This window comes from Dromaius novaehollandiae, chromosome 1 (genome assembly GCF_036370855.1).
Source record: "Dromaius novaehollandiae isolate bDroNov1 chromosome 1, bDroNov1.hap1, whole genome shotgun sequence".
NCBI classification, from domain to species: domain Eukaryota; kingdom Metazoa; phylum Chordata; class Aves; order Casuariiformes; family Dromaiidae; genus Dromaius; species Dromaius novaehollandiae.
Window position 1 is genome coordinate 143,365,054 of NC_088098.1, and position 22,986 is coordinate 143,388,039.

The following is a 22,986-nucleotide window of genomic DNA, read 5'->3' on the forward strand; positions in this document are numbered from 1 at the left end:
CTATTTTAAACTAAAGAAAAAGTACAGGGGAAAAGTTAAATGCTCTATTTTGATATCAGTTTGCTGAAACATTTTTGATATTTGGCTCAAATGTTATTTTTGATGCTTTGGAATTTTCTTGACGGCAGTGTTCTCAGAAGATAAAACCTTTGCCACTGAAGAGAGACTTTCAGGCATTAAAATAGTTAACTGTTTCTGACTTAATTGATAGGTGGATCAAAGTAATTGCCTTAATGTACTCTGTTTCTTTTAAAAAGGAAACACTATTTTATTAAATAAGTAACTAGACTAGAAAGAACATGAAATTCTAAAATAACTGTTTGAATAATTAGTATTTGTGTACTGAACAAGGCATGCATGATATTTTTTTTTAATCTTGGCAAAATCTATTATTACTTGCAGAAAAAAAAAAACAGAAACAAACAAAAAAGAGAAGAGTGATTATTTTTGAGGAAATCAATTTTGCCAGTAATGGTAGCTGCAGTGGAACAAATGCAGGTCCAACTTAATGCTTTTAGAACTTCCCAAGAAACATAGTAATTTCCAGTAGTCAGTTGGGCTTTTACAATAGTTAGAACTTGTTGCTTTTCAGTACCAGCTTGGGGATGCTCTGTGATTTCTCATTTTGCGTGCGCACGTGGGCGTGTGTGTGTGTGTGTATGTTGTTGTCTTCGTGACCTTTCATTCTAGATCTGCACTCCTATGAAGTGAAGCCAGAACAAAAGCATCCTGGCATGGATTTATTCCTCCCTTTCTGTATATAATACCGTCAGCTCTGGATAACCTTGGTGACTCTTCTTCTGGTGTTAGAGCAAGCCCATCAGGCTGACCAAGCAGATGGCTGCCCTGAGGGATGGTCACTGTAGAGATCCCTTCCATAGAGTGTGTGTGTGTGTGTGCACGCATGTGTGTGTGTGTGTGCATGCACTTGGTGTGAAGAAGCACGGTCAATAGCATCAGGTTTGTCCCAAGACAGTATTGCTGCCAGCTGGTTTCTTTTTTAATGTCCCAGAGGCTTGTATGTGCATTTGCTTTGAATCACGAGGCAATTTCTGGACAAAAAAGGATAAAAATGCTCTGGTAGTTTCGTACTGACCAAGGCAGGCTTGGCTGACTGATCTAATAAAAAGTCATTGTTTTACGTAGGCTGAGCTATGCAGAGGCCAGGCTTCTCCTTTCTTTCACAACTCCCTGAAAGAGTGAGTGGCCAGGTTAGTTAAGGGAATCCTCCTTGGAGAGGTAAAGAGAACAAGAGATTCCCAGGAGCCTTATCACCACTAAACTTAATCCTAGGCAGCATGAAGAGTGCAGACAGAAGTGTCTGGTGCTATAATACTAGTTCAGGCATTAACTGTTTTCCTCCTATATCTGAGCAACTTAACTTTCTAACACAGGACTCTGTGGGACCACTGTGTATCAGCTTTCTCTTGGGTCTAAGTGGTCCTAGTATAACTGGAAATGGGGCATTTTTCCTTTCCCTGCCTTACGGAGGTTGATAGGATTCTCACTACTAGAGTAGTAATGGAAACATGGTGTCCACAATTAATATACTGAAAGCAAGGAAGATCTCTGCTTGAGAATCAGTGAGACACAAAGACCACAGGGCACTGAGGTATGACTAGTATATGATCTCTGAAAGCGGAAATATAGAAAAAAGGGAACAGCAGCAACCTAGGTAGGATCTTCTCTGTCCTGAGACAAAAGGCTCAAGGGATGAGGTCTGGATTCCCCCTCAATTTAAATTAAACACTTTGGCTATAGACACTCTTAACCAGTAGAGACCAGTAGAGAGAAATTATGCATTTCTTGAAGGCAGCTGAGATGTTAGGTACACTGATTGACAGAGCAGCTGTCTGCAAGTGATTTTGTAATGGTCTTTATTCTACTACAGTATTTCTGATTTAATAGAAGTATCTGTGTATATATGTTCTTCATAATGGTTAGATGCTTCATTTTTTTTCAGTGTTTGTGGGGAAAGTCCCTATCCAAAGCTAGACAATTTTTAAGATTTTGGGGCTTTCTTTTGCTTTGGAGAAGTTTGTGTTTTGTGCATGTTGTTTTCTTTAAGCAGGCAGGTTACCACATAGGGAATACACTTTTATCATTTTACCAACTTTTTCACTTCTGTTAGCAGTAGCAATGTTTTAAAGCACTTTTCCTCACCAGCTCAACATGTGGTTTGTTATTTACTATCAAGGCTTTTAATGCAAAAATAATCATAGGTAACTTTATCTCTTTAAACTTCAAGATTTAAAAAGTAGGAAAATTACTTGAATGTGTACCTAACTTCATGACCAAGTCTTTGTCTGTAAAGAAAAGAGTTATGACATTTGGTAGTTATTTCCTTAATTGGTAGTTATTTCCTTAAGTAATTCTCTCTGAACCCCAAAAGCAATCAAAAAGAGTAGGGAGTTATGTCTAAGGAAATGATTTGTCTAAAAAAAAAAAAAAACAAACAAAATAAAACTACACTTTCCTGTTCTGCTGTGTCTTATTTCTCTAACCTACTGCTGTCTCTAGAGGCCAGTGGAATTCTAACACACATACTAAGTTTAAGACAAGGTCCCAGTTACGTTCAAGATAAGAAAATATGGGAAGAGGAGTGCATAGGGCAAACTTAATGAAAAGAAATCTTATGGCAAAAATGGATTAGTTATACTAGTCCTTCATGAAATTATTCCCCAAAAAAGCAAAGTGGTCAATAGAAAAAGTTGAAAGACTGTTCTATGGCTTTGATCATTATGTTTCCCCTCAAAAAAGGGCAATTTTGAATAATTGAATTAGGTTACAGTCTGCCATAGAGGAAAATATACTTATTTAAGATGTTAAATGTGTTAGGTCATAACTCTACTGTCATCAGACACATAGCCAAGTGAAAGTTTTCATTGAATGAGGGGTTTCTTTTTTTGTTTTTTGCTTTAGTAGTCACATGTGACCTATTGGTCTATCTATTTAGGTAGGTAATGATTTCTGTCTACAGTTTCATATTCTAAGACCTGTATGTATTCACTTGAGGTTTTGCAACACTTCTTCTATCTCTTATCTATGACACCAATGTCAATGCCATTGTATGCATCAGTTAGCAAAAGGAATGGTTTGCAGCTGTTGTCCCATACACAGAGATCTTTAGATTCTTTGCCAGTTGGTGGAAAAAAGGCAGCTGTTCGTATTTGCCTTAATGGTGTGAAGATGGTCTGAAACTCAAAGGTAATTTTTGCTGAATTATTATGTAGCTTCCAGCATAAGACCTGTGCGGTCTTGTCCAAAATCTTCACGATGTGTTGGAGGTAGATTATTTGCAAGTGGTATTGGTGAAGTTTCAATTTAGTTTGTCAGTAAGAAAACTATATAAATTTCCAAAGTTACTTTCTTTTTTTTTTAAAACTTATGCATGCAGACAGCATTATTTAACAGTTCTTATGGAATTTGGCTCAGTCTGTGACTGAATTTTACAATATTTTAAAGGAAATGCTAATCCACTTGACCATCAGGCAGGTAACAAAGGACTTAGTACTTCTGAAAACACTTCTGTAGTGCAACTAGCACATAATGTTTTTTCAGGAATAAGTTGAACTGGGTAACAAAAAATTAAGGAAAGAAGTAATGTGAAATGAACAAATATTGTTGGGTCAGCCCTTGTTTATATTACCAGTGCCTCCCAAAGTTATCAGCATGGTATGTGTGTGCATGCATTTCAGTTTTCTTAGAAAAAAAAAATTATAAAACTTTAGGAAGATGTGAAAATATTTTAATTGTCAGAATGTAATAGTTAGATGTTATTAATATGGTTGATATTCAAAATCTCTTTTTCTATTCTGTACAAGATTTTGAGACAGAATCATTATTAAGCAGGGTGCTTTGGTCATGTTATGAAAGTCAAGCTGGGACTGAAATCAGTGAATGAATAGTTAGTTATCCCATTGCCCTAGAAAGCTTTTCATGGTCACTTCTAGAAAGGGGACTGTCATTCTGAAAATCTCTTGGCACTTGGTCTAAGCTAATTAAACCTTCGTACTGATACACTTGCACTCTGTGCCTCTTTGAGTAACTAGTGTATATCATATACTAGTGAAGGAAGCACAACAGAAAATAGTCTCAATTGTTACTGTAGGTGGAACACAAGAAGCAGTCTGTCAACTGGCTCCTAACTTTGTGGAGAACTTTTTAGAAAATAGCACAGATTTTTAATTGAACTTTAATTTGGTGATCATCTTAGAGATGATGAAACATGAGACTTGTATCTGCCAAAACATGAAAAGAACAGCTGCCATTTGAGAGACTTTTAGGGACCGAAAAGTCTGTCATCTTCAAACCTCTGTAATAAAGCCTACACCTACATTAAAGAAGTATAATAAATAGCTGAACTGGATGCTGTATTCATATGAGGGTCCTTTGACACTTTGAGTGGAAACTAGTGAATAAGCGTAGACCAGCAGTTACAGGAAAAGATCAAGAGTGGTCATGTTGTTTTAGAAAGTACACCTTTGGGTTTTAAAGCTGAAGACAAAAAACTTCTGACTTTGTAATACTGACAGTTTGTTTCACAAATAATTTTTTACTGTATTAAGAAAAGAAATAGCTCTTCTGCAATACTTCAATTTTAATTACATGCTGAATGTACTGTATATAAAAATGTTTTCTGTTTTGCAATAGCAGCCTCAGTGTGGCTTGGTAACTAAAGTTATTCTTCAAGTAGTGTGTGCTTGATGATGTTGCCCTACCAAAAAGAAATCAATAACCCATTTTTTTTGTGGGCACTTACTATAGTCTAACACTGCTTATAAGATTTTTGCAGATTCTTTTTCTAACCTCTAAAAATTTGCTGTATTAAAATAGGTTTCCTCCATTTTTTGATGACAATCCATTTGGTATATATCAGAAGATTCTTGCTGGCAAAATAGATTTCCCGAGGCATTTGGATTTGTATGTAAAGTAAGTTCTTGGCTCCCCAAACTATCTTTTATGTTCTACATACCTCCTGAGCACTATTTTTAAATAATTTTCATAAATAGATACCAGATTCTGATTTTCTAGAACACTGTGTTGAATTTATTTTAGTTTACATTTAGTCTTGCCGTTCAAGTAAATTTTGTGTTTAATAGAGTTCCAGCCAGAGATATGGTAATAATAACCTGCTATATCCTGTAGTATCCTACTCTCTTAATTTTCTGCATATTTTGAAATATTAAATACTTTTCCACTTTCTACAAAGCTCATTGATGCAAGGGTGCTGTGGGAGAAGGAAAAGAGGAGAACTATGAGGAGTTAATTAATCTCATCAGGAGAGCAGGAAGAGGACTTAAAATTGTTCCTTTGTGTGTTAATTTTCCAGTTAAATCACTCTCTACATAACTGACTAGTTATGAGTCCGAGTGGACTCTCTTTGATACTTTTACAGATCTAAAATGCGCTTCCGTTTCTGATAGCAGGGCTCCACTTCAATATGCAATCTTAAATTTGTATAATCAGTTTTTTATTCATAATATTTTGCAGTCATTACAGATACATTGCAAATGTTGTTTTTTCTCTTTTCTGTTTAAAAATTCCATAATTGAAATTGAAATACCTGTTAGTAAATCACAGAATCACACAGAATGGTTGAGGTTGGAAGGGACCTCTGGAGAGCATCTAGTCCAACCCCCCCACCCAAGCAGGGTCACCTAGAGCACATTGCACAGGATCACGTTCTGGCGGGTTTTGAATATCTCCAGAGAAGGAGACTCCCCAGCCTCTCTGGGCAACCTGTTCCAGTGCTCTGTCACCCTCACAGTAAAGACGTTTTTCCTCATATTCAGATGGAACTGCCTGTGTTTCACTTTGTGAAGTACCTCCCTCCACCTGCTGGCCACACTCTTCCTAATGCACCCCAGGATACCCTTGGCCTTTTTGGCCACAAGGCCACATTGCTGGCTGGTGCTTAACTTGTTGTCCACCAGGACTGCCAGGTCCTTCTCCACAGAGCTGCTTTCCAGCAGGTCAGCCCCCAGCCTGTACCCACAGGCATGAGGTTATTCCTCCCTAGGTGCAGGAGCCTGCACTTGCCTTTGTTGAACTTCATGAGGTTCCTCTCCGCCCAACTCTCCAGCCTGTCCAGGTCTCTCTGAATGGCAGCACAGCCCTCTGCCATATCAGCCGCTCCTCCCAGTTTTGTATCATCATCAAACTTGCTGAGGAGGCACTCCATCTCTTCATCCAGATCATTGATGACTAAGCTGAACAAGACTGGACCCAGTACTGACCCCTGGGGGACACCGCTAGCTACAGGCTTCCAGCTAGACTCTGCGCTGCTGAGCACAACCCTCTGAGCTCTGCCATTCAGCCGGTTGTCAATCCACCTCACTGTCCACTCATCTATCCCACACTTCCTGAGCTTGCCTATGAGGATGTTATGGGAGACAGTGTCAAAAGCCTTGCTGAAGTCAAAGGAGACAACATCCACTGCTCTCCCCTCACCTACCCAGGCATCACAGAAGGCTCTCAGGTTGCTTAAGCATGATTTCCCCTTGGTGAATCCATGCTGACTCCTCCTGATCACCTTCTTTTCCTCCACATGCTTAGAGATGACCTCCAGGATGAGATGCTCCATCACCTTTCCAGGGATGGAGGTGAGGCTGGCTGGCCTTTCTGAAGACTGGAGTGACATTGGCTTTCTTCCAGTCCTCAGGCACCTCTCCTGTTCTCCATGACCTTTCAAGGATGATGGAGAGTGGCCTAGCAGTAACATCCACCAGCTCCCTCAGCACTCGTGGGTGCATCCCGTCAGGGCCCATGGATTTGTGGGTGTCAGGTTTGCCTAAATGATCTCTAAGCTGATCCTCCTTGACCAAGAGAAAGTCTTCCTTTCTCCAGACTTTCTCTCTTGTCTCCAGGGTCTGGGATTCCTGAGGGCTGGCCTTAGCAGTAAAGACTGAAGCAAAGAAGGCATTCAGGAACTCTGCCTTCTCGATATCCTTTGTCACCAGGGCACCCACTCCATTCAGCAGCAGGCCCACATTTTCCCTAGTCTTCCTTTTGCTAATGATGTATTTGAAGAAGCCCTTCTTGTTGTCCTTGACATCCCTTGCCAGATTTAATTCCAAATGGGCCTTAGCCTTCCTCGTCACATGCCTGCATACTCTGACAGTGTTCCAGTATTGCTCCCAAGTGTCCTGTCCCTTCTTCCACATTCTGTGTACCTCCTTCTTCTGTATGAATTTTGGCAGGAGCTCATCCATGCAGGTCTCCTGCCCCCTTTGCTTGACTTCTCACTCGTAGGGATGCAGCGATCTTGAGCTTGGAGGAAGTGATGCTTGAATATTAACCAGTTCTCTTGGACCCTCCTTCCTTCTAGGGCCCTAACCCATGGGATTCCTCCAAGTAGGTCCCTGAAGAGGCCCAAGTTTGCTCTCCTAAGTCCAGGGTTGCCATCCTCCTTATTGCCCTGCTTCCTCCTCGCAGGATCCTGACCTCCACCATCTCATGCTCACTGCAGCCAAGGCTGCCTCCAACCTTTGCATCTCCAACCAGTCCTTCTTTGTTTGTTAGTGCAAGGTCCAGCAGCACACCTCTCCTCGTGGGCTCCTCCACCACCTGTGTCAGAAAGTTGTCATCAATGCTCTGCAGGAACCTCCTGGACTGTTTGTGCCTAGCTGTGTTATCTTTCCAGCAGATATCGGGGTGGTTGAAGTCCCCCACGAGAACCAGGGCCTGTGATCATGAGGCTACTTCCAGCTGTCTGTAGAAGGCCTCCTTGACTTCCTCTTCCTGATCAGGTGGCCTGTAGCAAACACCCAGAACAGTGTCACCCATGTTAGCCTGCTCTTTAATCCTTATCCATAAGCTGTCGACTCACTCTTCACCCACCCCTAGGCCTAGCTTGATACGTTGCAGTTCCTTTCTCACATAAAGAGCACCTCCACCACCTCACCTTCCTGGCCTGTCTTTCCTAAAAATCATGTAGCCATCCATGACAGCATTCCAGTCATCTGAGCTATCCCACTGTGTCTCTGTAATTGCAATGAGATCATGGCCCTGCAACCACATACAGATCTCTAATTCTTCCTGTTTATTTCTCATCTGTGCGCACTGGTGTACAGGCACTTCAGGAAGGTAATCGAGCATGCAGGTTTCCGAGGAGGGGTGCAGGAGGATCCCCCATAGTCATGTCTTGTGCATACTTCCTTGGCTGCATGCACCTGCTGGAGTATCCCCCGACTTGAGCCATATTTTGCTGACTACACTGTCTCTGAAACTCTTCCCTTGCTCCATCGTTCCTAGTTTAAAGCCCTCCTTACCAGGCTGGCTAACCTGTTGGCAAAGACACACATGTCCCACTTAGTGAGGTGGATCCCACCTCTCCCCATCAGTGGTCAGCCTTCAGAAAGGGTCCCATCGTCGTAGAAACCAAAACCCCATTGCCAACTCTAGTGGTGCAGCCAGTTGTTAATTTGGGAAATCCATCTGCTCCTCCTCCCATCCTTCCCCTTTGCTTGGCAGGATTGAGGAGAAAATGACCTGGGTTCCCAAACCCTTGACCACCATCCCTAGAGCTCTGAAATCCTATTTGATGGTTTCCAAGTTGCCCTTGGTGTCATTAGTGCCCACATGAAAGAGCAGCAGAGGGTAATAGGCATGCGGACAGGCCTTGGCAGTCTTTGTACGACATGTCTTATTCAAGCCCCTGGCAGGCAACAAACCTCTCTAGACAAGAGGTCAGGTCGGCAGATAGGTGCCTCCATGCCTCACAGCAGGGAGTCACTCACAACGACCACTTGCTGCTTCTTCCAGGTGTTCCCATGTGGCACAGGGTCTGTCCGCCCAGTTGCTTCCCTTGAAGCCATGCCCAGCTCTTCCTTAGCCTGGAGGGGACTAAACCTGTTCATCAATTGCAGGTTTTCAGGAGGAGTAGGAACCTTTCTCCTCCTACAAGAAGTGGCCAGTTTCCAGCCACCTTCTACAAATTTATGATGTATAATTTCACATGGCACAGAGCCCTGTGGCAACTCCACTGTTGTGGGGCGTTGGGACTCCTGGAGATGTATGGTCTCCGGGAATACCCTGTCTATCTCTTGCTCATCTTCTCAGATGTTACGCAGCCTACTGATTTCCGTAACTCCTTTACCTGATGACAAAACTCATCAACAACAGCACACTTTCTGCAAGAGAGCTGACTGTCAGCCCAGGCCTCACAGAGAGGCCCCAAGCAGTCCCCGCAGCCTGAGAGCTGTAGAGCTGCATCTGCTGTCAGAAGGTCTGCCTGGGTCGAAGCCTCTGATACAACTGATATGACGACTCCAACAGCTACTGGGGGACGTGCTCTGTGGCGTGTCATGACCATGTCAGAGGAAGCGCACACTACTAGGATCGGAAATGAAGGTGCCTTTTTGTGCCCTTCTGCGTGAACTGCTGCCTCTGTTCACTGCGCTCTGGGAGCTATGCTCTAGGCCTGACTCTTATTATATAGGCTTCTCCCCAGCACTGACTCACAGGGTGCTTGACCCACCCTAATCAAGGGCCGCCTGGATCAAAGGCCTCAACTCCCTCTGATCCAAGGTAACCAAAAGAGCTGGTTAGCAGCAGCTACACCTAGCTAGAGCTTCTCCCAGGAGAAGTTAAGGCCTTCTGTACCTGTCCTTGCCTAGTCCCCTTTCCTGTTAGCAGCACTTGTTGTCTAGTTCTTCGGAGGTCCCCAGAAATCCCCCACAACTTTAAACAAGGTCCTCAAAAGTTTTGAGCAGAGCCCAGACACTACTGTGCAAACTGCTGCATCTGTTTGCTGCATCTATTTGCTGCCTCTGATAGCTGTGCTAACATAAATGTTGTAATAGAGATGGAATAAGTTTTAACATGAAGTTTCTCCTCAGAGGCACAGATGATTGAATGAGGACAGGAGATTACTCTTACATACCCAGGTTTATCATTCAAGGTGTTTTGGTGGAAGTACCCTGCAGAGATGGGATTTGTTTATTGTAACTGCTAGATAGATAGACAAAATGCTTTATGGCAAATCTAATAGCATCCGTCCCATTTTCTCTGAACTTCTATGAACTCTACTTTCTGGTACAGATCTTCTTACAAGAATAATCATTTCAGGGAGGATTTTTTAGGCCTCCATTGAATCATAAGTTGCACTGAATGAAGCATGTTGACATCAGCTTAGGCTGATTAGTGTGTCATATTTGTGTGTGTTGTTAACAGAGCTTTCACTTACTATTTAGATGCTATTTCCAATTTAGTGTTGTCTCCTTGCCTAGTCTCCCTAACTCAGTCTTTCTTAGGAAAGACTGAATATCTCCAAACGTATTGTGTACGCTAAATTATAAGAGCGTGACAGAAAGATGAACAGCTCAAAGTAGGTTGTTGTCACTAACAACCTGTCTAACATGGTGAAAACATGTAAATGTAGGAGTACTCTTAGTATCTGTTCAAACTCAGCATTCACAGACCAAGACTTACTGATCTGGACTATATAGGGGATGCCTGATGCTATGAAGTTTTCTAGTTGTGGTAGTCAGCATGTATATGTAGATCTTGATGTTCTGTCTAGATGTGGCCATCAATGAAGTGTAGGCAATATTAATCAACATAGTTGTTACTACAGTTCTTTCCCAGATTTTCTTCATACATGATCCAGATGTTCTTTCAGTGTGTGCTTGACAGTTCATTCCCATTACATGCCTGCCTTTAAAGGATCTCATGGGATTTGGATTAGGTTCTCCACCTTTTACAACTTGTTCTGGGGTGATCTCATCCCCTTGCATGGCTTCAGCTTCTACAGAGAACTATTAGCATAATGCATATCTTGTTCCAACCTCCCCCCTCCCCTTTTCTTTTTAACCACAAAATGCAGAAATGGATGGTCTTTGACATCTCTACACCATTAACTTAAAGCATTTAGTAAGTAAGATTGTCTTGTCCCAATAGGTCAGTCTCCTTCTCCCTTTCCTTTTATTCCCTTTGTTTTTATTCCCTTCTTCCTATCACTTGGTGTCTCAGCAGGGATGGGGTCCTGTCTGTCACATCTAGGCTAAAGTGTTAATGTAATCCAGTATTTGGAAGAACTCAACTTCAACTGTCTGCTTTTAGGCAGTCGGACTGTTTTCCCTGCAGTTACTGTTGCACCCTGAGAAAGCTTTTCTACCAAGATCTACTACACAAACTGTTGGCTGAAAATTTTCTTCTCTCTCACCACCACCACCTCCCTTTTTTTTTTTTTTTTTTGAATATTTACCACTTTAGTTTTCCCTCCCATCATATGACATTAATTGTCTCTTAACATGTTATAAGTTCTTGTATAGCTGTTGTTTCTTCTGGCCAGTTAGCCTCTTCTCATATTGCTCTCTACTGTGTCCCTTTTGCTAGCTTTCTTACTGTTTGATCAGATGTTTTCTGCAAGTCCATTATTCCATGTATATGGAGTACTTGGTGCATTTGACCATTAGGTCAATTCATCTTCTGAAGACCTGCTTCTACCATGAAGATGATAATAGGTTAACCAACTAGTAGTTCTGAAATAGGAGGCTGTTGGTATAGTTTTGCACTACATGACTTCTGGTAAAACAAAGTATTAACTGATGTTCCACCTGTTTCTTTGGCCACTCATGAGTTTATAAGTTATTCCATTCTATTTCATTTTTCTTTCCTGCTGTTGTAAACTCTTCTTGGCAAAGACAGTTTTGGAAAGTGCAAAACATAATGTCAGTGCTACAGCAACCTAATGATTATTGATCTAGGAATGCCTTGATGTAGAATTTCATCCTCCATATACATACAGCAACATATTTATTGTACTGATTTTTAACATGATAATTTCTAAACTATGCTTGGGAAACTGTAATAAAGAAACAATAAACTAGCTATTACTTGATGTGACTTAATGGTTATTTGTTTTACTGAATGCAGCAGGTGTGTTGTTCTTCAGTGATAACACAGTATCACTGAGTAAGCTCATCCCATAGCTGAAAATGAATTCCAAGATGAATTTTTAAAGCAAGCCAGGAATGATCTGTTGTATGTTCTCTAGTTGTATAGGAAGAGCAAACCTCATGAATTAATTTTGATCATATGGTCTGCGAATCTGTTTCTGGGTTTCTGGACTGCTTTTCAGTCCTACTTTAACTGAAAAATTTGATTATAGCTATTGTAGTCTTCTCCATAAAGAGTAATCCTCTCTGTAAAGAACTAGAAGGAGGTATTTCTCTGAAGGTGACTGTAGAAGGATTCAGTCACATGATTTAATCTAATCCGAACACTGATTGGATGGAATGATCATGAGAGTTTAGAAAATTGCTTTCTGGATTGACTTTTTTTATTCTCCTTTTATCTGGCAATTGAATATTTTCCAGTTGAGTTTTAGAATCCCTGCCAATTTTTTTTAGAATTTATTTGGATATCCCTGCCAAATACAACAGCTTTTCAAATAGTTCAACACATTCTGTCTCAGTTCGTATATTCTTTATGTTTATGCTTTTGTGATTTCTAGACTATATGACATAATATTGAGGGGTGGAGAATGGTAGGTGTTGCAATATGAGGTCGGGGGCAGACAGATGTGCCCTTAATGCTTGCCTTTCTTCTGTAAATAAAGCTGCTTTTTTCTTCTTTTTTTCTTTTTTTTTTTTAAGCCTTCTGCATGGTTAAAAGTCAGAATTTGACATGTTCTTGAGTTCCCCAGAGTTTCATGCAATACTGTATTTTTTTGTGTCCATTTTAGGCTGTAGAAACAGGAAGGATGGCTAAACTGTTCTTTTTTCCTTTCCTTGGTAGTTTATGCAATGAAAGCAAAACTGCATTATGCTGAAAGTAAATAACAAAACAATCTTTGAGATAGAAAGTAACTGCTTATAGAAATGTGCAGCCAGATTTTTTCTTAACCCAGATGTAATGGATTTAACTCAACAATATCTGTGGTGTTCCTGGTGATTTATATTGGAGTTGTTTGGTGCTTGAAATTTAAAGTACTTTGCTATTACAAATGAAGTCCTCTATGTCTCTAAACTTACCTTCATCTTTTAAAATGTTAATATAGCTTCATGTAGAGTTGTTCAGTGAACTAGTCTCAAAGGAGGCTTTTCGTTTGCAATGAAATGAGAACTTGTGAATGTTAATAGCTTTAGGCAGGTGACTAGCTCTTATGTGGTTTCTTTGAATATTTAACTGTCACAGAACTTAAATATGAATTTATAAAATCGGAGGTGCAGCTTTACATCTGTGTTTTTATTTTGGTATGCTTTACAGTTATGTTCCGCAAAATAGATTTGAGATATGTTTTGAAATTTGAAAAACCCGGCAAAATGGTAAGAAAGATGCGGTACTACAAAAGAGAAACGTTTTTTGTCTCCTTTGCAGGGTAGCTTCTTGAAAGAGACTTGGAATAAATCTTGTTATTTCCTTTTAGGCCAGGTTACCCCTTTTTGCCCTTTTTATCATTCACTCTTAACTGTTTTGAAGTATGGAAGAAGTGGCTGGGTAAATTATACATGGTATTAGCTAGTCAAAGGGAAGTATGCTCACATTCGGTAACATTTGTATGGCAGCAAATGCAATTTGCTTTTGTTTAACAGAATGTATAATATTTTCTTTATTATAGAGACCTTATTAAGAAGCTTCTTGTGGTTGACAGGACAAGACGATTAGGAAATATGAAGGTCAGTATAAAATGCTACATGTCATACAGAACAAGGCACAGGGTTGGATGGAATCAATAGGAAAGATATAGAAAAACTCTTATGGTTTTTGTTCATTTCTGTAAGCATGAAATTGAGATACATTTTCCCATACCTGATTTTTTGTTTTGTCCTGAATGCAAAATTTAACTGTGTTTCTGAAAATCTTACTCATATTATCAAGATTAATCTGTATTTCATTTGTGTACACACAGACGTGCCCACCGCCCTCCCCTCTTCCTCATGCCCCTGCCTGCCTCTTCACCTGCCCCAAAAGCCCACTACCTGTTTATTGATTGATTTGAGGACTGAGCACTGTGTTTCTGGTCTAACGTAAACCCTGTAGGTCTGAGAGAACCCGAATGATTTAGTTCTTCCTTTGGAGATGTTTAACCCCAGAAGGGGCACTAAACAAATTTGAGGCTTCATAGTTACTTAGACACATAGAGGTTGGTATTGTACTGTGATGTGTGGTCATTTTTGTCACGATAGCTTGGTGGTTGGGCTGATTAAGCATAGTCAGTCTTCCTTCTGCCAAGAATTGTTCTTGCTGTCATCTTGTAGACTTCTGGAGAAAGTAGCTTACTAGTCAAAAACATGCTCACATGGATCAGGTAGCATCCCAGCCTACGTCAGAAATAATATCTGTATCTGATTTATCAAAGAGCAACACAGAGCAGTCCTGTGTATTTTGTCATGTGAAGTGCTATGTCTGATGCCAAGAGGCGAACAGTTTTATTACAAGCTCATATGATTATGCAGCTAAGTTGTAGTCATGGTTGGTAGCCTTGTGAGAAGTTAGCTGTTTATGAACTAGCACAGATACTGTGACAGGCTATCCAGGGCAGCACAAAAGACAGGATAGGTTAATTTACCCCTCTAGCACAGTAAGTTAATCCTATATTAATTGACTTGTTATGATGCTTACAGTGTTACAGATGCCTAAATTAGCTGGTTTAATCCTTTAGGTGTTTAGAAACAGCTAAAATTTCCATTTCACTGGACAGAGGAGAGTAGAATTTGGGGATTTTCGTTTGCTTGTTTGTTTTGCCTAAAGCATGAATTATGTTGCACATTGCTGAAGAAGGTAAAGGATGAACAGTCATCCAGGCTCCTTGAATTTATTGATAAACATGTAGGTCCTAAAATTAAGCATTTCTTAGCCGTAAGTTTAAGACATCATCAACCCTCAGTTGTTCTCTTAATTAGTGTAAGAATTGGAAAGCATATCTGAATAAGAGACATACTCTAAAACACTGGAGAAAACATAAGTGAACAGAACTGCAGTGAATGGTTGAACTGTATACGACAGTGATTTGGTTTTCTTTGCTTGTCTGTCAGAGGCCAAATTGAGAGATTTGAACAATCTTTTGATTTACATTGACCTGATACAAAATTTTCTGAATTTGTTATGTATTAAATAATTTTAGGTCAAATTAATATTTCTGTAGAAATTAATTAATATTTTAGACCAAAGTATTATTTCCTGTGATCAAATTAATATTTCTGTAATATTTTTTTCCTACAGAAAGCCTTTTCTTGATCTTCCTTGTATCAGAAGAATGCTTAAAAAAAGTTAAAATTTTATTTGGATATTATTGTTGGAACTTAGGAGATGGTAGGAAGTAACACTATAAACCTGTAGAATCTTTTACTGGTTACCACCTGAGAGAGAATATAGGGTTAGATGGACCTTTAGTCTGCCTCGATGCCACAGTTTTTGTGATGAAATATATGTTTTGGAATATATGCAACTTCTTTAAACATTTATTTTCATTTTTCTTTAAAGAATGGAGCAGATGATGTGAAGAGACATCGATGGTTCAGGTCTATAGACTGGGATGCTGTACCTCAAAGAAAACTGAAGGTATACTCCGCAACATATTGTATAGCTCTTGGCAACCAGAAATCATCATTCATTTAAACTGTTTGCTGAGGCTTTTTTGCCTATTGGTTGTGTATGAACATGTGTGGATATTTGCGTACATTGCTAGTTATATACATGCATATGTAATGATGCAGCAGAATTACTTTTACAGAATTACTTAGCAGAATGTCTATTTACATGATGAATTTGCCATGAACAAGTTTAAAAAAACCTACTTTATTTAGCTAATGTGAAGTTAATTAGCATTATATAATACATTTAAATTAATTAAAAGGAACTAATTTACACTTCTTAGGATTTTGTAAATAATTATTGTGAAGTGAGTGTTTTGTTTTGTTTTGTTTTTTCCAGTAAAAAACTGTGGGAATTATCTACTCTAGCCTTTAAATTTTTGTTCCAAGTTCAACTCAGATAAATGCTGTAATATAATATAAAGCATATGGCAGTAGGAGGAAGAAGGTGAAAGGGAAGGATTTATGAATGTAATTATATGAGGTCTGATGTTTGCAAAAGCTATCAACACCATAAGATGCTTATTAAAGTTCTTTGGAAGTAAAACTGTGAAAATGTGACATTTGAATGTCAGGTTCTTTTGCAGACATCCTTGTGAAATCACAATTTTTACAGCTGAGCACTTTCTTTTCCTGCTTGAATTCATTGCTAGACTAGGAAAAAGCATAGAAGGTAGTGAGAAGCATGCACACGTTAGTTATTGCAACCTCCTTAAAAGCAGTAAATTTGAAAGAGATGTGTGGGTTTTCCCCCCGCAAGAGGATTCATTTCTTTTTAGGAGAAAGGGGCCTAATGTGATTACATTTCTTTTTGCTGATTCACTGAAGCGGAGGGAGGAGGCTGAAAGGAGAGTGACAGACTGTGCTATAACAGAACATGCTTGGAACCTTAATGAATTCTCTTGCAGTTATCTTTTGTTTGTATAGCAGCTAGAATTAGAGACCTTAATAAAATAGGTATCTGTATTATAAAAGTTTTTTAACCACAGGCAACAGGCTTCTCTCTCTTGTGCCATTCATTATCAGTGAAAGCTGTGAATTTTCATAAATGTGTGTCACTTTTTTAATCAATTTTTCACAGAATTTCTTCTTTAATAATATGACGGAAAGTGGCTGATTGAGAAACTATGTTTTTGTTGTGCTTGTTCTGACTAGCCTCCTATAGTGCCGAAAGTATCCAATGATGGGGATACATCCAATTTTGAAGCTTATCCTGAAGATGACTGGAACAAAACACCTCCGGTACCCCCTAAAGATCTAGAAATTTTCAAGAACTTCTGAATGCGACATCCACACTGGACAAGGTATGTTCACATATCAGGAGTTCTCTTCAAAACACTGCAGTTCTATGAGAGAGCTTTTCGCAGAAATTACATCTTCTGATTCATAACACTGATTAGTGCTTTATTATAGCTTTAAAAACCAGTGTGAATTAGTCAGGGAAAGAAAACAATATAAAGTAGAGGAAATGGTTGAAATAAAGTAGAGGAAATGATTGAAATAATAAATTGTAAAATACTGTAATGTAGGTCTGCTGGATGACAGAAGTAATTTATCTCACAGGCTTTGCTTGTTCTACAGTGATCAAGAGTACTTGATCCACGTACAGTCATTTAAATCTTTCTATCCTTAAAACTTTTAAATAGTGTGTTAAAAGCAAAGATCTAGATTGATTTGACAGATAAGCAAATGTGATTGTTCTTGATTGCGAGGTGTTTGCATTAAGAACCAAAACTTTAGCTAGAGGAGAAAAGATCATCAGAATAATTCTTTACCCTGGATTCTGTCTTTTGTTTTTATTTGTGATGAGTTGATATTTGTCATTCAAGTTACATGCTCTATATTGTCTTTTGTGTTCTTTTTTGTTGTTATTTTGTATTAGAAACTGGAAGGAAACTGAAGAGCTAAGAGCAAGTCTGAAGACAAACGAGTTCATATGTAAATGAAGACTTTTTGATGTGGATGAGAATGTTACTGCATTCAGATATGAATACTAAATATTTAAAGAGTTGGAGGCAGACAAAACTCATTTTTAGCTGTAAACATTTGGCATTAGTTTAGCAAATTGTAATAATGATAGCCTACTCTGAAGTAGGCTCACTAAAATGGTATATTTTAGTTTTATTTTAACTTATGGTTTTGTTGAGTTTCCTGCTATTCCCAGATCCTTTTTGCGTAGTTATCTCAGACTTAATTTTATAAGTTTATACTAAACTTGTGTAATTAAAAGCACAAATTAGTATATATGTATATAATGAATACAATACAACTAAAGCACAGGAACTGTGCAAAGATGTAAATTTTTGTACTTTGCAGAGTCTATGATTTTTATTTTTCAAATAATGTTTTTCAAGAAGTTCTCTAGGGATAAAAATCTTAAAAGGATAAATGAGTTTTTCATCATCTTATATACATTTTATAATTCTTTGTAAAAAATAAAAATAATTAAGTTTTAAAAAAGATTTGTACCTAAAATTTCCAATGCCTCACACTTGCAACCACAGTACTTGAAAGCAGAAAGACAAGGGAATATTTTATTGTTGATTTAAGAAACATCTGACTGGCTAATTCATGAAGTTCTGTTACAGTGATGTCTCTTTACAAACCAGGATATTAAGTAATGATACACTGTCTAAAATGAGATTTCTCATGTAAAGACTCTGTAAACATGTAATTCAGTGCATACTGATAAAAGGGCTCTAATAAGTTCCCTGAGTGGATCTTACAGGAGTTGTTCTCTCTCTAAGCTTGCTATCTTCAAATTTAAAGCATGAGCCATACCAGACTCTTCATTATTGAAGCAGTTGTTGAATGCTTGGCACTTCTGAATATCAGGGAGAAGACTGAATATGTATTAGAGCCGATTCTCTGCTCCACATTTAGAAATGTTCTAAAGTCTCTACTGCCAGGAATTCCATATGTACAGAGTTGAAACCTTAGACGTAAGGAGTCTCTCTTTGATCCTATACTAACAGCTTTCTATATGGGACTCTGCCAGATTGAGTACACTGTATTTAGGAAATATTTGCAATATTGCTTCATTTTAAGTAGCACCAAATATCACTATGTGTGTATGTATGTATCTATGTATATGAATATACATAAAGATGAAGGTAGATTGTATACAAATCAGGATATCTTTCAGGTTTTTTTGTTTCATATTGTGATACTTATGCTAATATAGGGAAATTGATTTTGAAGTACTTCAATTTCAAAACACAAATGCTTTCTTTTAGATGTCGTGGGTTTTGATGACTTCTAGTGAAATTGTTGTATTTAGACCAAACGTGTTTTTTCAAAAGCAAGTCAGTTAACTGGAGTTCTTCGATGGCTTTATATAAAACTTAAAACTTTTAAAGTAGATTGCATAGGCCCACAAACTGTTCTCCATATTTTTGTTCTAAAATATCATAAGAAATCCAGGCCAAAGATTAATTTTTCTGAACTAAATTCAGCATGTTTAAAAAGTAGATATTGTGGTAATAACTAATAAAATTACTATGTCAGTAATTTTCTGACAAAGTTATAACTGGGGTCTCTTGGTAGAAAAGTTACCTCCATTTTTGTTGCCAAGCTCTAAATAGTACAGAAGTGTAGGAAAATAGTATATGTACTTCAAGAGTTGCAATTTTTAGGTTATTAGATCTGTCTCTCTATGAGAAGTACAAATTTGTAAGAGATTGTATAACTGTTTTTGCAAAACTGCAAATTTTGTTTTTCTTTGTGTAACAAAATCATGACACTTCAAAGCGGTAATTCTGGAACATCAAAAAGTTGTCTTGATAATGTTATGCAAATGCCACAAGTTGATGGCCCCAGCTGCCACTCACTGAAAACTGTATAAGAATATCAAATAAAGTACAGGAAACGCATAGAGAATCATCACTTTAACATGGTAAAAATACATTGTTCTCTTTAAAACAAAAAAAGTCTGATCCACTGTATTTATATCCTTGGAGTTAAATATTCCAAGTCAACTAGAGAAACTGAAGTACGTAAAAACACAACTTGCAGTGTCTAAAGGGAGCAAGTACAGTTCTACTTTTTAATGTGTAAGCTTACAGTATTTTATGGAATCTGAGTACTGCAAAACAGTTCCTTATTTAAAGATGTATATACTGCAATAAGCAAGTAACCGAAATATCAAGTTCTTTTTGCAAAAATTAAAACGCGAACTGTGTTTAAGTCTTCAAAGCTGAATAAATGAAGTTGCATTTTAATAAATGTGCCATTAGTGGTTAGAAGTTTTGAATGCTTGAACAACAGGAGATTAATGTTTTTTTCTTTCTGTTTATGAATCTTATCCATTGCTGGCAGTGGATGTACCAACCCTCATTATGATAGGGACTAAAGAAGCAATTATAATCTTATTAATTATGCTGATCCACTGACTTTACATTGTTTCCACAGCCATGAGTACGTATACCTAACTACTGACCTCGTCAATATGCTTTCTAGTACAAAACTCTTTCCATATTTTTTAATTAAAATCCTTAACAAAAAAAAAGTTTGAAGCATTATTTTAAATGATCAGTTATTTTCTCTACAGTCTTGAACTTAATGAGCTGTAATTATCCACCCATTTTATTTATTTGCACAAGTGAGTCAGTTTTATTTTAAGTCTTTGCTGGAACTTCATGGACCACTAATGTAGTTCTGTCTGTGTGCTAAATAAGGAGTTCCCAGATACAAAGTGCACTAAAGACTCTGGATTCTTTTCTTTTCTTTTTTTTTTTTTAGAGCAAATTAGAACACTTTTTTAAGTATGGTATTCTCTGAAGTTCATTTTATTATGGTTGCTTCTGTTAACATGAATTTTTGCATATAGACTGTTGCATAAGGACTGTTTTCTTGCAGGAGCCCACAGGTCTTTCATGTGTCTTCTGCTTTGGTGAACAAGAATGTTAAACAGTAAAAAACAATCTTTATTTTTGAGTTTTATATATATATATTTTTAATTGCCCAATTTGAAATTTTAAGTGAATAAATGTGCATTGTAAACACAATTGCCTTGTAACCAAATGGTAAAAATGCTTCATGATTTAAATGGAGAACATGCTGTAGATTTTCTTGTAAATTAGCTTGATCAATGAATATGTGTGCTACTGAGCTTTAACTAATGTGATCTTCCACTGTAGAAAAGTCATTGTTAATTGATCAAAATATAGGTACTAAACTATGTTTAAATGGATGAACAGGGATTTTGCAGTTTTGAAAGCAATTTAAGATACGGCTGTTCCTCAGCTCATCTGTTTGCCATTCAGAAGAGTAGTGATGCAGTGCTTCCTATGATATAGAATTATTTTTCAGCTTTCAAAAACTGTAGCATGATTCCTTTTTGTACTGTACTGTGTACAGACTTCCCATGTTTTGCACTTTTCTATGGCAAACCTGACTGCTTTATAAGTACTCTGTGTACTAAGTAGTGGTAGTGGTAGCAGGCATTGATGTACTACATAATCAGTTTGAACTGCTAGGCTTCCCAGGTTAACTTGGACTAATGTTATATGTTGCTGGTTGCTTGTTGTAGCTCACATGTATAAGTACTGTTCAAAGTTACAAAGTCAGCCCTCATTGCACAATGAAAATCACTGTGATCTGTATATAAACCCTAGTAAAATTTTATTGCTGTTTAATTTATGTAATATCTGTCAAATCTGGATTCATTTAATAAACCTTTATATCTTTTTAAATGTTTAAACCTAGTTTGCTTCCATTTATGTTGGGAGGAGGTACAGGTTCTTCATCCAAAATATTTTGAGTGAGAAAGGAGTGCAGTGGAAAAAACAACTGTTCCTTCTTTTCAGGAGTTAAATCTTTCCAGAGCAAGACACAAGTGGTGGAGCATATTTCAGTAACTGCTGGCACAGGAGTTCCAGAAAGTGTATTTTCCAGTTCATTTCGGGTAGTGCTCTCATACTAAAAAGTGTTAACTCAGACTTCTCATTAATGATTCTATGGCCCTAACTGGTTCAGCATTTTTGCAGTTTAATGACCTGACACTCTCCTGAACACTCATTTTATACTGCTTCATTTCTTTAAGCATCAAAAAAACATGCTTACCATGTCAGATGCACCTAACTAAACCTTTATTTCATCTTCCATCAGGAGCTTCAAGTCTATTTTTACCAAAATTGATGCATCTGTTAGTGTTAAATTGCTTCTCCCTGATAAACTACATTTTATTTCTTGCCCACTAGAAATCTCCACCTTGCAGAAATAATTATGTAGACATATACTACACAGTGGACATATGGACAGCTGTGTTCATAGATTGGACACAGTTTGGTCTAGTTCAGGGTTTGGTGTTTAACACAAAATTTAATGCTTTCTTTCTGCCTCTCTTAAATCTAAATTTTGTGCATTGGCATTTTTCTCTTGTAAACCACTATGTCATGTGCCTCAAAACACTGCTAATGGAAAGTGAAGGAACACTGCAATGAGCCCTGGCAAGCTTTTAGTCATGTCTTAGACATGAATCAAAAGGAAAGAATTGCTCAGTTAAAACTGAGCAGAGTGTTTGTGAAGAATTTGGTTTGGCAGCTTGTGCTTACTCCAGCCTCTTGTGATGTTTTAGGTGGGGGTGGTTTGTTTTTTTGTTTGTTTTAACCTGAGTACTGTAACTTTTTTGGCTGCACACAGCCTTTGTTGGATAAGATAGGTTATTTTAAATACGCTTTCTCACTAATGAAAGACAGGTAGCTCTTATTGTTTAATTACGTTTTTTGTCTGGATCATATGTTACTCAATGCCCCCAGATCTGTCTCAACTCCACGGTCCATCAGCCCTTTTTTCCTGCAAAACGTTGTTAAAACAGTGTTTGACAAGAACCTTCTGTGACCCTCCCTACTATTTCTTTCTCCACACAGAGCAACTTGGTGGCATTACTTCCTTCATCTTCAACCTTATCTCTGTTTTGATTCTTTTTGATATGGCTTGTTTTGTTTCTTTTTAACCTCCTAAGTAATTCAGCATTAGTTCAGGCTCTTAGCTCTGTTTCACTGTTAACCAATAACCCTGTGTTATGATGAGAAATGGCTAAAAGCCACTAGCACCCTCACAGTTCTGGTGCTTGCCCAGTGTTTTGTGAATCTTTATGTAATTAAGATATCAAGCTCTTCCTTTTCTGAATGTTTGCTAGCAGCTACAATCTCAGCTTCCAAATTTAGACAGTTTTTCACAGAGGTAGTAAAGGCAGGTCCCAGTAGCAGAGTCTAGATTGTCCCTTTGCTCTTTTCCTCCTGATTTCCATCCACACTTCCAAAAAAACACCCATGAATGTATGTCAAACTTCCTATTTATTCATTAAACCAGAAGTATTTAAAGCTTTAGCAATAGAAATTGTAAGAATTTCTTTCAATCTATCCAGATATTTTTCTAATCTTGCCCTGGAAAATTCTGAACGGTGATTTCTGAACGGAAAATTTCAGCTGTAAGTATGAGT

At 38.0% G+C, this 22,986-nt stretch overlaps 1 protein-coding gene across 2 annotated transcripts in view; it reads left to right on the forward strand.

Moving 5' to 3' along the window:
- PRKX (protein kinase cAMP-dependent X-linked catalytic subunit) overlaps positions 1–21,243 on the forward strand; it is a 66,290-nt gene extending 45,047 nt beyond the window's left edge. Inside the window, exons 5-9 of one of the 2 annotated variants that reach the window (XM_026102361.2) lie at positions 4,837–4,932; positions 13,568–13,625; positions 15,433–15,510; positions 16,698–16,846; positions 17,425–21,243. In XM_026102361.2, the coding sequence (XP_025958146.2) occupies positions 4,837–4,932; positions 13,568–13,625; positions 15,433–15,510; positions 16,698–16,823 (358 nt within the window). In that variant the 3' untranslated portion in view covers positions 16,824–16,846; positions 17,425–21,243. The remainder of the gene's footprint in view (positions 1–4,836; positions 4,933–13,567; positions 13,626–15,432; positions 15,511–16,697; positions 16,847–17,424) is intronic. The other variant, XM_026102362.2, reaches the window with a different exon arrangement.
- Positions 21,244–22,986: the final 1,743 nt, after the last annotated feature.